The 15099-nt window shown below is 45.7% G+C and overlaps 1 protein-coding gene across 1 annotated transcript; it reads right to left on the reverse strand.

Moving 5' to 3' along the window:
• Positions 1-566: 566 nt before the first annotated feature.
• igfbp5b (insulin-like growth factor binding protein 5b) lies at positions 567-11813 on the reverse strand. Its single transcript, XM_076102885.1, has 4 exons — positions 11480-11813; positions 2021-2235; positions 1704-1823; positions 567-701 (listed from the first exon to the last, which is right to left on the reverse strand). The coding sequence occupies exons 1-4, from the start codon at positions 11811-11813 to the stop codon at positions 567-569; spliced, it is 804 nt and encodes a 267-aa protein (XP_075959000.1).
• Between the last annotated feature and the right edge of the window lie 3286 nt (positions 11814-15099).

A 15099-nucleotide genomic window follows, 5' to 3' on the forward strand; every position in this document is an offset into this window, starting at 1 on the left:
ACAGACAAAAAAACCAAATTACTCTGCCAATCAACAGTTCCACAGTGGCATCATGTTCCACAGCCTAAAACTGATCTGTTTTCAATCAATGTGCCTGATAATTTTAGATTTTCTTCACAATGATTTTGTGTTAATTTTACATCATACAAAGTATTGTATTGAAACCCCCAAGCTTCTATAAAAATGATTCCATTGTGTGCATATATTTTCATGATCTGCAGCCAGGGGATCCGCTTCATACAAGGGGTCCCATGAGCAATAGTCAAAGGATCTAGTAAATCTTCTGAGACATTTTTCCCCTCATTTGAAGATGAGCGCTTGGTCAACAACAGAAAAGAAAAGAAAAAAAAATACAGGTGTCTTTTTTTCAGCCTGGTCTTTCGTTCTGATTTTTTTTTTCTTCCTTTTTTTCCTCAATTTGAAAAAAAAATAATAAAAAAAATCTTGAAGCCAATGGAGGGTGGAGCATTCAGATGTGATTCAGAGAGGAGGAGTGGGCCCTGGGTCACGTGGTAGTTATGGGTGGGGAGGGAGGGTGGGGGGGGTCAAGGGTGGTCCTCCCCTTTTTACTCGTTGTTGTTGCTGTTGTCCAGGTCCTTACATTGAATGTCCCCACCGCTGTAGTCTGTGCCAGGGAGCTGGACGCCGTACTTGTCCACACACCAGCAGATGCCTCGTTTGCGGCCACGAGATGGCTTGCACTGTGGGCCAGAAAACAAGATTATAGTTTTGGTGAAAACCACTGCAATAGTTGGACAAGGTGGTTGGGGTGAAGGCCCTGTCATGGCAAAAAAAACGGGACAAAAAAATGTATTTGCACGTCTTCAGGAAAAAGGCTAACAGCTTGTTGATATAGTGACTACTCAAAATTGGTGAACTGTTGTAGCAGGAAAGCTAATGCTTAATACCTCAGGCAGCCATGAACATGTTGGGGCTCGTCAGTCACAATCTTGGCTACTAAAGCTCTTCAAACTAGCTTGCTTGCTAACTAGAGATACCATCTCCGATACCATTTTGTCCTTCCTGATACAGATTCTAATACCTGAACTTGCATATTGGCGGGTACTTGTGCTTCAATAACACATCGCCATTTTACTGGTGGGACGTTCCAGTGTAAAATATTGGTGGGGCGTTCCAGGGTAAAATATTGCCAAATTGCATAAATTAGGCTAGCTCTGGCTCATGAGAGATAGCGAACGTGACGTGACGCCTCACTACTTCCATCATCAAGCAATAATTTTTCCTGAAGCTGAAAGTAGAAAACGAGTGAGCCATCTTGCTGCAGATGGCAATGCCGATCGGGAAGGATGTACGGGTCGAGTAGCTAGCGACACATGTTGCTGTACCTGTGTCGCGTAAATGAGATGATGAATGATAAGATAGCGTGATATTGGCTTGGTGCGTAGACTTGTGTACTCGTCAATACCTTATCCAGTGGTTTAGGTATTTCCGATACTGGTATCGGTGTCTGAACAACTCTATTGCTAACTGTCAGTTAGCAAGCTTATTAGCTCGTCGCTAACAGTTCAGTGACCAAAGTTGTTGCTGATTTAATTTGCCCCCCCAAGCAAATCCACTGAAATAAAAAATGTTTTTTTTAAATGCTGTAGTGACCTTAAAAGGTACAGTAGCCTACTTGGAATGGTGGGGGGAAAGAGAAAGCATATTTGCAAGATATCAATGCAAAGTCAAAGCAAACCCACCTGCTTGCGCTTGAAGAATCCTTTTCTGTCACAGTTTGGAAGGTACAAAGACAGAGCCATTACACGAGAAGTGTCCTTCATTCCCTGAATGATCCCATCCAGTTTTCTCCTGCATGGACCCTTTGGGGTAAGACAGCGCAGGGTTACAAAGGCGCTCTCACTTAGATCAAAACTTAAATTAAAAGCGTATTAAGATATAACGTTTAGCTTCCATTGCTAGATAGTACCACTAGGAGTCATCGAGGTCCGAAATGTTCACATTCTACACATGGTAGCTTTAATAATTATACAGAATTAACATAACATTGAAAACTTACAAATTCGGGCTCATGCTTGTCAATGGGTAGAGGGGAGTAGTCCATGGGGGAGCCCATGGAGCGCTGTTTGCCGAGCTTCCTCTTCTGCTCCTTGCGCAGCGCATGGACTTTTTTACTGTTCACAATGTCTTTGGGAAGGAGTGGCACTTTAGCTTGCTGCAGCTCCTCTGTAATCTCTGTGGTAATGGTGTCCTCATGTTCTCGAGACTCACGTTCTGCAGCAGAGCAAATAGAATACAGTTCACTGTCACATTTTTTAAACAATATATGACTTGCAATGTGTTATTTTCAATAGAATAAACCATAATGTGAGAAAATGTTTGGCACTGGCTGGCAAGTTGTGCCTGCCCTCTGCTGGAAATTAAGAGAAGTGTGAATGGATTCAATAGAATTGCTTCACTTAAAGCTTCTACTCAAAGTGAAAACTTAGCCATATTATCACGATATAAAGATGTTATGAACATGCAGAAAATGGCATCTTAACACATTCAACAGACATTTGCATTAATCTGCATTCGGCAAATGTCAGTCAAATATTCACTCTCATTTTAGCTCTGTTTTGGTCTCCACCATCTCCTGAGGGATATATCTGACTTTGTAGCTCCTAAATCCTCTACTATGTTCAGCAGCTATTTACTAACTTTGTCTGACTGCTGTTTGGTGCTGGGCAGATAGTGTACAGTGGGATTATCATAGCATTTTTGCTATGAACAGCTGTCTGCTGCAGGTCAAAGTGAGATTAATGAAAGTTGTGACAGAAACTAAACAGTAAAGTTGTCAAAGAGCCGAACGGTGCTAGTATAATTTCTAGAGCCGAGGGTTAGGAAGTGCAAAGTTGTTGATAGTTAGTTTCCACAGTACACAGTCACTTGATCCCTTGTTTTATATAACAATTCGAATCAGCACAGTTTTAGAATAAATTTCACAAAATGAGCTCATACAATGTATTAGTTAACGACATTAAGAATGGTCTTGGAGATAGTTTTTGGTTAAGTTAATAATCAAGGTTTCCGTTTGTAGTCTGAGTAGTATTGACCAATCACGTTCGAGCAGGCTTTGGTTGAATGCAGGTAAACAGTCCGTGTGGAGAGCAAAAGAGTCAGAAAACATTGCCGAAATGCAACCTTGGAACCCACCCCATTGTCCTACGATGACTTAGCCTTAGGCAACAAATTTGTGTGTAGACTACTGTGCTACTAGTGAAACTATCTGGACGAACACGTTGTCTCTCAACTCCAACTCATGTCTAAAGTTGCTAATCGGATTGTAAACGGTGAGCACTGCGCAGAAAAAGGAAGTATTGGCCCTGATATTGCCCTTAGAGATCAGACAGACAGCCGATGGGTTCCGAGATTGAGATGTAGTTGTGAAGACAGTGAAGCATTTGTGTCTGATGTGTTAATCCATTGTTGGTCAAACGGTAATTGATAAGACCCCTGGGGACAATGAAAATTGTGGGCAAAAAAAATCACTGTTAAAATCAGTATTGGAAAAAAGACTTGGAGCTGTTTGTCATTGCGCTACTTTTTAATTGAGAATTTCCCCCACGTTTGTTTATTTAATCTCCAGCATTATTGCGTGATGAAACTAGTCTTAAAATGAACATAAATATGAACATAGAATTCAGGAATGTAAAATAACTCTGTAAACGGTAATGTCTGATCTAACAGTCACCATAGACCCATAATTAAGTATTACGAGGAACCAGTGAAATGTAGATATATGATTGCAACATTTTTACAGTCACTGAAAAAAAACTATCATTTGATATCTGCACAAATCGGAGATGTGAAAGTTTGCAGCTTATTATTCCTTCTCACTTGAATACAATACCAGGTGCTTTTCCCAGGGTCTGTGCCACCAACTGTTGCTTGCCATTTGTTTATGGAGGAGAGGAGGCTGGACCTCTGATCAACAGCTGATGAAATCCGACAGAGGAGTTTAAGCTCCCACCAACCCCACCTTCCAACCTTGTTATACAGTTATAGAGAAGTAATCTTCAAACATCCATTCATGTAAGGCCAGTTAGATCTGTTCTGAATCCATAAAAACAAGAGAAGTATTTCGATGTCTTCAATGTATCAGAGCCATGTTGGTCTTAAAGTTAGTTGAGGTCACACATACTGTAAATACAAAAACACAGACACCAGGCAGCGCATATTCGTGTGCGAAACGGACCACTACAACTTGGGAAAACTTCATCACATGCTGCATGGCTGCCTTCGCAGTGCCTGGAAAATGTGCTCACACGTTATCTGGACTGCTAAACGTCGTCAGGGACCAAGGCCTCTGAGTGTCGTAACTTTACGGCGACGTGTCCCTCATTAAACTGATTCAAATGTCAGGCTGAGGAAATTCCAGTTGCTCTGCGGACTTGTATAAATGCTTGTACATTTCTGTCACATTTTATGTGCTGCTTAGACGTAATTTCAGCTCCCCTAGGGGGGCACTATAGACTCTTGATAGGATGTTCACAGGTTGAGGTCCTTTATCCTTAACCTAGACCCCCCCACCCACCCCTCCTCTCCTATGTTGGGGGCTCAGCCTCTTAAGCCTGGACCCCCAACCAGAGGTTCTTTGAGGGCACAGAAAGAAGCCCTGAGCTCCCCCCCTCACCCACATTTGGATTAGCTGTTCCATAAGTACAGAGTTATTGTGGGGACTTTGCCAGGCCCCAACTGGCCGAAGCGATGGTGCCAGTGGATGACCCTGGTTATATTTATCTGACAAGGAAACCCGCCGCGGTGCACAGGGCCAGAAGCACTGAACCAGAGAGGAATGTTGGCCGCGGACTGTATGGCCAACTGCTGCTAAAAGACAAATCAACTTCCATACTCGTACACGGACAAGAGAGAATAGGCTGGGGAAATAAATTATTCAACAAGTTTCCATAACTTCGCTGACTGGCCTGTTGGTACACAGCCACCGCAGAGAAAGGCACTGAGACGAAACAAGGACACAAGTTCCGAAAAACTGATGTTCAAAGAGCCCTGACACAGCATGAGCGTCTGGAGTCTCTGGGAGGGTAAGGGAGGGGAGGGGGGGGGGGGGGGGGGGGAGTGTGATTACCAGAATTGGGTCTTTGGCTTCTGCGCTGCACTGCCGTCTCTTTGAAATTAATCTCACAACTCATGACTTGGCAGGCCTTGGTTTGTGTTTAGATATGTCCTTGTGTCTCCCCCGCTCAGACTACGAGGCTATTACTCGTTATAAATAAATACGTCAAACCAGCATTCCTACGTATGCCCGTGCATGTGACCACTGTGGAAAAACTCTGCATTTTCTGCTGCACGGCTCAGTCATTTCTCAGGGTGCTTAATTGAAATGCCGCATATTTGGCAATGAAATATGAAAAAGAAGGCTGTGTTTTTTTTGACTGTGCATTCTTGTTTCATGTGTAATCTCATTCGAGAATACAAATGGCCCGACTAGGAGAGGTCTGAGCCGTGGCACATCGATTATATTCACCTTACAAGTTAAGTCACTTTGAAAATGTCTCTTGTTGGTAACATAGGATAGAAAGAAAGGTTTTCCAACTGCATTCAAGAGAAACTAAATAGTTGTTGTGAAGACAATGGTGCCTGACTTCTTTTTATCCTCCACTCACAAAATTGCCAAATTCATCTTTTCTGAAGTGGGCTATTCGGTGCAGCCACAAAAACTCAGTTTTTCCATGCTCAGGGTACCCAGCTTGTAAAGGAGGCTTACAGGGTCTGTGTTTAACTCCTGAAACTCAGCCAGGACGCTGGACGTGTGCCAAGTGAGCCAAGTCATGTGCAGCTCTTCCATTCAGCTGAGCCCAAAGCTGTGCCGCTATCTCTCTCTCTCTCTCTCTCTCTTTCTCTGCTCGAGCTAAAGATTTCATTAGGACGAGAGGAGCCGAGCAGCCAAAGGAGGTGCACCTGATACTTTTCTGTTTAAAAATTAACATCTGCACACAATTATGCCTCATGAATATCCCAAGTTTCTTGCGGTCAACGGTCCAAGAATGAAAGATAAGCTGCCTTGTCTTCTCTCCCTTTGGATCTTTAGGTCTATAATAATACCATTTAGATAGCAAAAAAAAACAAAAAGCAAGGACAATAGAGTCTCCCACCTTTCATTGGATTTACCAGCATTACACCGCCTTTGTTATGTCCCGCCTTTGATTAATTGCGTCTCCGCGCCGCATCTGAAATAGAGGTGAATAGAGGTGCTGTCTAATCTCAACAGGGGGTAAGACAAGATAATGTCAGGATAAATGAGCCCGAGGGCCTGTGTCATATAAAGCACAACGTTAGTAAACCATCCTTCGGCCTCAGACTACTTAATATTTGAAAGCAAGGCCACGGCCTGATAACCCTGCAGTTTCTAGAGCAGAAAGGGAGGTGTGAAGAAACCAGAGGAGTTGTGCAAGTCACTGGGGATGTGTGTGCGCAGCGGCAGAAAAGTTAAGTCCAGATGACCAAAGGACATATGGGTCATAGAGGCTTTTAAAACTCTTAGGCGGCAAAATAGTTTGCAGATAAAATTGAAAAGTTAGCATCACTGCAGTAAAAACGCTGTGGCACGGACAAGCAAAGATACACCCTCTGCACATGACTTGACAGCTAGTGCACGAAGCCCGGTTACATGAGAAGACAGAGTGGCTGATGACTGGAAAAAAAGGCTCCATTCCAAACCAGCTGGAGCAGAAAGAAAATGTGGGCCTTATCAAATGTTCTGTCCATGATAGTGTAAGGGTGAAGTGTGAGGAGAATTATGTTTTGACCCGCATGTCCTGGTGTTGCCATGGAGCTTCTGTTGCTCGACCCCGTGCGTGGTCTCAGCCGGCTCCTGAAAAAATGCAGGAAACCACTCTTCCCACGGTATTGTGCGCGCAGAATATGTTCATTGCAATCAAAAAGTTTCCTGCTTTTCTGAATGCTCGGGTATAAATAGCAACAACAACAATTCGAGGATTATAAATCACAAAGCAGGAATTTACGAGAGGATGCAAAATCCTTCCAAGGGGGGGGGAATGCTTCTGTTGGGAAGCAAACTTTCCGACCGGTTTACAGCTTCCGCGATGCAGACGAGTGCTCGATTCACGTTGCACATTATCAGAGCGAGGCGCATGGCTCTCCCGTTGCACATTCCTAATTTCGGTCTGAGGTCTCATCCATCTGAGTTTGGGTTTTTCAACAAGCCGCACGGACGGACGCAACCTCTTTTTTTGGGTCGCCATAACCACAAGACAATTGCCGGGTGTAACGATGTCCTAGCGCTCCTGCCTGTGCAGCACAAAGCTGATCTCCAAGCAGCATTAAAAAAAAAAGCATCACAGTGGGCAAGCAAACTGACATCAATGTTAATCAATTGATTTTTGCAGCATAAAGGTGGGCAAGAATTGGATGTATTGGAACGTTATTTTGACAACAAAACTCGGCATCAACAATGAGGCAATTTCAATTATTCCAAAGCATTTAGCAGGAAGCACTTTTCAATGCCAAGGATGAGCCTACCCACCCCGTCAGGGACAAACAAAAGCTTCACTTAGTTCTTAGTTGTCTCACATTCTCAGACGGCACCAGCATTTCAGAGAAGTCCCTGGAGCCTCTATTGTTTCCCAAATCCTGAGAAACCCAAAAAGGCCTATTTTTAGTCCTTTCTCGCACCATGTTAGCATGTGACCAGGTGTTGGGAGGTGGGATCACAGTACACAGGTTAGGTGACAGCTCATGCGACATCATCTTTAAGCCCAGCATGTGGCCATCCCTCGCCTTTATTGAATCACATGCTCCCAGCGAAGAAAGACTACAATGAAAGCGCAGATTTCTTTCACAGCTGTTGCCACCAGCAGGCTAAAGGTGTCAGTGACCAATAAGCTGTACGAATACCACTGTAGAGTTTTACAGGAAAGAAATCAGGCAAAGTGTGCCAAAAAGGTTACGCGCTCGCCAGCGCTGGAGCCTGGGCCTATGACCGTACTCCGTTCTACATCAGTCGTATCGATGTCCCATGTGAGAAACGGGTTCTCTGCGCTTTCCTGGTGTCACATTTGTCCACTAAATCTCGTGCTTTTTTTTTGTTTTGTTTTTGTTTTAAGTCCTCGTGGGACATCTTTGCAAAGTGACCTTTCAAATAATTCTTCCGAGCACCTGCAACGGATCAGTTGCAGCATGCTAAGCCTCCACTGCGCTGTCTCAGACGTTCAAGGTGAGATGGATGGAAAAGCCACATACAGTCTTTCCTTTCGCATGAGCCCGTCACGAAAGCTGTCAGGCAGCTGGGGCCCACACGTGACGGGGGCTATATCTAACGCGGCATGTCTGCATGAGCACGCGACGTCCATGGCAGTCGGGAGCACGGCCGCTGGTTCGCATTAGCCCACAGTGTACGCTCGGAGAGAATCGGCATTTTACCACTTGCTTTGATCCCTCAGCTATACGACCCAGTAACCAGCTGTGTCAGGGAGGCTGTGGAAGAAAAAACTAAAAAAAAGCAGATGGCCATTCTCAAACAAATTCTTAAAAAAGTTTTCTAAAAGTACGTGATGACAAGTGATTCTGTACGGTGCTTAGACACGACAAGGCGACGCGACCGCGCATATGTGAAGTACTTCGGCGAGGCATCAGAAGTCAGTAGTTGCGTGACTCACTCGTGATTGTAATACCGATAACGGAACAATGCGACGTTTGAAAAATCACAAACTCCGACGCAGCTAAAAGCACGTCGGCACACGTGCAAAGAGTCAAGACAAATGCAAAATATTTCCAGGTTTCCTGTTGCTATGCTAATAAGGGGGCATAGTGGAGTATTCTGGATTTGGAACCACTCCCTAATCATCTTTTGTTTCTTGGCAAAGAGCAATCCGTTTAAAACATATGGGGGCCTGCTGCAGAGGGGGCCTGCTGCTATGAAGTCATATCTGTTGGAAAGCTGTCCGGGGCCTGATTCACTCGTAGGGGGCTAACAAAGTCGGAGAGGGGCCCCCACACAACACACCACCTCCTGTGCCTTACAACCCAAGCAACCCCTGGGGTCACAGCGCAGGAGCAATACGTGAATTAGCGCACCGCTGGGACGCGAACCCGGGCACAGAGCGATGGCCAGGATTCTTTTTCTGAGAGCTGTAAAGTAAGGGGGGGGAGGGGGGGGGGGCAGGATAGCAAAGATTCCTCTCTCCCATTGTTTGGCTGCCCCAGTCAATATTTAGTAGGCTGCGGACACTTGAGCTCCTCCTCCCACTGTTTGGCTTGCTCAGCTGGTACAGCACACTGACAGCTGCAACCCCACACCACAGGAAACCAGAAGCTCACCTCACCAGTACCAGTCTGTGGAGCCAATTTGACAGAAGGCCCTTCAGAGAGAGAGAGAGAGAGAGAGAGAGAGAGAGAGAGAGAGAGAGAGCGAGAGCGAGCGAGCCAAAGGCATTCTGCTGAATCACTGCGTTGTGACTGAGCGCCCATGCAATGAAAGCAGTGCCAGAGGCAGGAAAAGATGCTCTGATTTACCTCTGTGGGCCAACAAAGAAGTCAGGAACTGTGTGTGTGTGTGTGTGTGTGAGTGTGTGTGTGTGTGTGTGTGTGTGTGTGTGTGTGTGTTTAGTCAGAGTGAAGCAAAACAGCCCGAGGCGTCTTCATTCACAACAACCACACAGAAAACGCACGCCCACGCAGCCCCGCCCGATAAGAGCAAAAAAAACGCACAGGACCCGAGAGCCCACCTTCACTTTGTCTCAGTTCCTCGTCCAATGCCTCGCCAAGCCTGAGGTTTGCTGCTGCGCACTTAAAACAGTGACGCTCGCGGACAAAACCTCCGTTAGGCTGTAATGTCATTAAGCGGAGAGGTGTTCTGCTCGCTGGGTGCAAGCAGCCTAATGACTCTTGTCAACAGCCAAAAATGAGCCCCAGTGGCAGCCTATTTTATAGAATGAGGCATGTGGCCAAACCCCTTTTGTGGTTACCACCTACTTATCTAGATGTTGACAAGCTGCTGAAACTCTTGAGCGACAGTGGAGTGGACCCCCCCCCCCGCATCAGCAAGAAATACCTTAAATCGTTCAGGGCTCCACTCTCTAACTCCCCCTGTGTGACTGTCTCCGTGTCGTTCCCTCCCCCCCCCCCCCCCCTCTGCGTCTCTCTCACGCATACAGATTTAGTGGTAATCCGACTCTGAACGCCACGCTAGCGGCAGCCTGCAGACCTAAATCTATCTAAATTCCGCTTTAACGAGACCCGATGCGTTTTGCAGAGCGGCACCCGATTGCTTATTCCCATGTCGTACACACACACACACACACACACACACACACACACACACACACACACACACACACGAATCGGCTCTTTCCTCATGACGTCCGGGTAGATTTTTACGTCTGTCTCAAGGTGCGAATGATAATTAAAAAGAAGGCGAAAGAAAAATGACAGACGGAGCAGCGTAATGCGCTCTGGCGGAGCAGACACTTGTTACAGGAGTGGATTTTAAAGGCGGCAATTTGCAGAATAAGCACCACTTTACGGGTTCCTATCCTCTTATTGCAGCTTACATAAATATGCTATCATGTCGTGCACAGACATCTTCATAAAGTTTCGCACTCGGTTTAGACTTTTTTTTTTTTGGCGTCGGGATAACACCAGCGGTGAGACCTCCTAAACAGAATGCGTTTAATAATTCGCGCCGCTCTTATAATGGAACCATAATAAAACTGCCTTGGATCTTTGTTAAGGGACTGCTGGGTCTCGCTCGGCAGCAGTTTGACAGCCACTGCCCCCCCCCCCCCCCCCCCCCCCCCCCCTACCCCACACACACACACACACACACACCGCCCCCCGCACCGGAGGCTCAAATCTAGCCGGGGGGGGACACGCCATGTGCGTTTTTACCGCAGCGGAGCGCCGAAGAAGCGCCCGCAGCGGAGATGAACCGGCACCGCGCGCAAATCCGCGCTGGGTTCACCTTGTGTCGTTACTACGAACGGTGTAACGCGACGGTGCCCGTTACAGCCCCGAATGCGGAGAACACTGCGAACAACCGGAGGTGCACTCGTGTCATGAGGAGAGGAGGAGTGTTTTAAGCTCTTGTGCGGGCAGTTTAATCAAGGCGGCGGATACAAGTTAATCGGACGGCACCCTCAAACCATCTGTCAAACAAGCGCTCCGCCAGAGAGCAGCGGTGTCGGCTGCTCCTGTTCTACAACAGTGGGTCTCCTGGTGAACCACCTAGATGTGGCAAAAATATGACATGAAGAATGTAATCTTACCTTGGGAAAAAAAAAAAGATGAAATAAACGATTGCGTTTTTTAATTTATTTCCTGCTATAGGCTTTGCGATCCCGCAGTTGATCCCCACATGGGACAAGACACATTATCAAACACTGCCGTCCCGGTGTAGACGACGCTTTTCATTTTTTTTTCTACATTTACAAACTGCAGCCACACATTCTCAAGTCGATCCCGAGCATGCATTCGGTCGGCCAGCCGGTGCGCGTCTTACCTATGGGTGGGTGGCCAGGTTTGTATCCTTTCTCGTTGGTGCACACTCCCCTGCCGTGTAGAAGGGCGTGCAGGGGTTTCTCCTCGCCGCTCCTCGGCAGGCAGCGGAGGCCCTGGGTGCACGTCCCGGTGTAAACCCCGCACGCCTGTCCCTCAGACAGTGAGCACGTAAGGCAGCAGCCGCAGCCCGGCTCCTTGACCAGCTGGCAGCCGACCGGGACCGGAGGGCACATGGACAGCGCCTTCTGGTCACAGGGCTCGCACGGCACGTATGAGCCCAAGCACCCGGACAGCCCCAAGATAAATGTCACCAAGAGGCAGAAACTCAGAAACATTGTTGGCGTTCTCTTCAGTTATAAGCATAAACCTCAAATGCGAAGAGGAGGGGGAACAAAAGTAGACTGGTCTAATGAGCACAATGCCTCAGTCAGATAATCCGATTTTTACAGCTAAAGCCAAGAGTCTTTATCCAAGAGTGTCGCTATCTGTTTAAAACACATTAATTGCCGCGGCTCTGCGCCGTGCACCCTGCAAAAAAAAAAAAAAAAAGAGTTCAAATAAGCTATTAAAAAATGATTTGTGATATTGTTGTTTTTTTTCCCCAGAGATGTCCTCTGCAAGAGCAAAGCAATTCTTTGCACAAAATCTCAACTTCTCTCCCCTTCAGTTTGGACTCCAGTACTTTCTCCAGCAGAAGTTTCCTGAGCAGACTGATCAACTGGAGAGCTGCCTTGCCTTTTTAAAAACAGCCGAGCCCAAACCCCTAACTATGAATACGCTAAACAGCAGGGAAGGGAGGCGCACTTGTTCCACGGCTTGGCAGGCTGCCAAACTTCTTTTTTTTTTCTTTTTTTTTTCTTCTTCCTCTTCTTCAGCAGCAGGAGGATCGCTCTTTCACCCTAAAGGCTGAACTGATGCCGAGGTGCAAGAGGCAACAGCAGAGAGCACAGCCTGCAGGGACCTGCAGGTTTTCACTGTCTGCAGAGCTGCAGCTTCACATTCTCCATAGAAGATCTTTAAAGTGCTCCACACTGCAAAAAGAAACCTCAAACGCACATATCCAGCCATACAAACTCACTTGTGTGTTGAACAAGCTTCTTTTTTTTTATGCAGCGGGTGAGATGATTCTCCTAGAGATTCATCTTGGAAAAAGTCAAAGATTAGAAGGCTTCTCTACAAAAGGGCCCACAATGTAAGGAAGAGATATTGTCTCCCTGTTCACTGAATCACCAATAACGTGCACATTTGACATTCGTGGATTTGAAAACATCTTGAACTTTCATTTAAGTCACAAGGAAAAAGAATTTTCTTACATCATGATTCTTTCTTGTCCATGAAAAATAAATCCTCGGTAACCCCCCCCCCCCCCCTGCTTGAGTCATAAGTGCCTCATTGTCACGGTTTCAATGGAATATCCTCAGTAAGGAAAAGCAGCACGGGGAAATCTGAAGTGGTGCTTTGCATTCACGTTTGGAATAAACGTATTTTTCAAAAAGCGCTGGATTGACCATATGTCCATTATTGAATCATTCACTTACATAAGGGATGGAACAAGAACATGGATTTGCAATCATTTTTTATTATATATTTTTGTCCAATTTACAGCTTTTCCATGTTTTTGTTTTTTTTTTCCTGTGGAGATGACATGCGCAGGGATGCCTACCCTGGTCCATAAGTCACCTTTAAAGTCTGCACCTGTTGCTTCCATTGGACATCATTGGTGTAACAAATGTAGCCAGAAGGGAAATCCACTAACATCTCTCTCTCTCACACACACACACACACACACACACACACTGAGAGAGAGAGAGTCATGTCATCAGAGAAGAAAGAGAAACAAGAGAGAAAGAGGGGGGCATATGTCATGAATTTTGAGATTCGACGCAACAGGCTGACAAGTTAAATGCAACTGGGCCCTATTATTTTATAGACTGTACGCAGAATAATGCCTGATTGCTTCAGTGTGTGCTCTGCTGCTCGCACCGCATGTGCACTCTGAATCAGCCCGGCCGGGGCTGTTATTTCCATCTCTGCTGCTTTCAGGGCAGATTTTTCTTCCTTAAGTAATAGCGGAGTGTCAGGAAGCTGTATCGGCTGTCCTTCCCATATCCACTCACTGCTTGATAAACGGTCACACGGTCGTTTCCTGAATGTGGATATCATTTTTTACCCAAGGGCTCAACAGGGAGGTGATGTACTCTCACGTTAGTTTAACAGTTGACCACTAGAAGGCACTGTTAACAATGATAAACGCTGCAGAGCAGCTGACTCACATGTCCTCTGTGTATACTTGGGAAATCAGAGAAATGACACACACTAACTGATGAATACGCCATCAGAGCTGGAATAGCACAGCGGACGGTGTATGCTGCTATTGCATGGGTACACATGGATCTATAAATAGAGCAGCTGAAGTATTCATTTTATACCGAAGGTGTTCTCCATGGAATTAGCGACTGGATAATTGCATAATCTCACTTACATGAAATTGAATTATCATGGGCGTTTTCAAATTTTCTGTGGAAAAGCTCTCAGAAATGTGATTTGTTTTCACCACAACATTAGTATGGCACATGTTTAGTGTTTCCTTTACTTCAATTCAACCATGATTGTTTAAAACCTGGTTGACAGAGGATGTCGAAGGGTTCCATAACCACCGTTTACATATCTGGACTGTTTTTAAAAAATGTATTTCCATGACTTTTCCTCTGGTTTCTCTTACATGCCTCCATCCATGCTTATCACTTCCCATCGTTTGCATTCAACCATAAACATCTGGAGCGGACTGACATTTCCTTTTTTTTCAGAGCTTGACACAAAGGGACAGATCCTGAGAAAAAGGTCACAAATTAATCCAGCAGCCGCAGAAACTGCACCGAGTGAATTGTGATGGTTCAACTTCTCACCAGCCAGCTGCAGAGCGAAGGACTGTGGCGTGAGTCAGTGTTCCCTCCAAAACGAACATGAGCGGTAAAACCCGGCAAGAGCAAACCAAGACATAAATCTGAGCTACCCGAGCAGCGATAATGAACAGGATTAAGACAGTAAAGCAGCCTGGATTAACGGTGCATCCACCAAATCTTAGCTGGGCATGAGACGATGAATGGAGAGAGAGTACAAGTTCCAGTTAAGGATGTAAAATATTATACATGTAATAATCATGGAGGGGACACTTTGTTCTTTTAGCTACGCTCCAAAGATCTGTTCATGAACCAATCCATCCATCCCGCCTTTTGTCTGTGACGTAAGTCAACGTTGACGTTCTAGTTTCACACAGGACACAAACCAGCGATCGCCTGGGTGATGGTCCTGTGTTTGTTTGACCCATCTATCACCAGTCCCACCCAACTTAAAAGGACTATCACGTAGTTTATACTAGGTTTGTTGCTCTAATAATGACGCGGGTGGGTTTACATTGGAGTTATAGGTGAAAGCCAGGTGCATTGCATACAGACGATAAAGGATTCTGTTTTTACCATGTAAAGTGTCTTTGAGTATCATTTAAAACGCTATACAAATAAAATGATCATCATTATTAATGCCGCCCTTGTTTCTCTGGATCTCTACAATGGAGCCAAAGTAGCCACGTTTATGGGAAATATACCAGGTTGAAAAAAAATA

Source organism: Anarhichas minor, unplaced genomic scaffold (genome assembly GCF_050575085.1).
Source record: "Anarhichas minor isolate MPS153535 unplaced genomic scaffold, ASM5057508v1 ptg000004l, whole genome shotgun sequence".
Lineage (NCBI taxonomy): Eukaryota > Metazoa > Chordata > Actinopteri > Perciformes > Anarhichadidae > Anarhichas > Anarhichas minor.

Coding starts and splice junctions, on each gene's coding strand:
- igfbp5b (XM_076102885.1), bottom strand. CDS start 11,813: ATGTTTCTGAGTTTCTGCCTCTTGGTGACATTTATCTTGGGGCTGTCC. Junction 2,236..11,479: donor ACCTGGCCACCCACCCATAG/GTAAGACGCGCA, acceptor GCTCTGCTGCAG/AACGTGAGTCTCGAGAACAT. Junction 702..1,703: donor GATTCTTCAAGCGCAAGCAG/GTGGGTTTGCTT, acceptor TCTGGCCCACAG/TGCAAGCCATCTCGTGGCCG.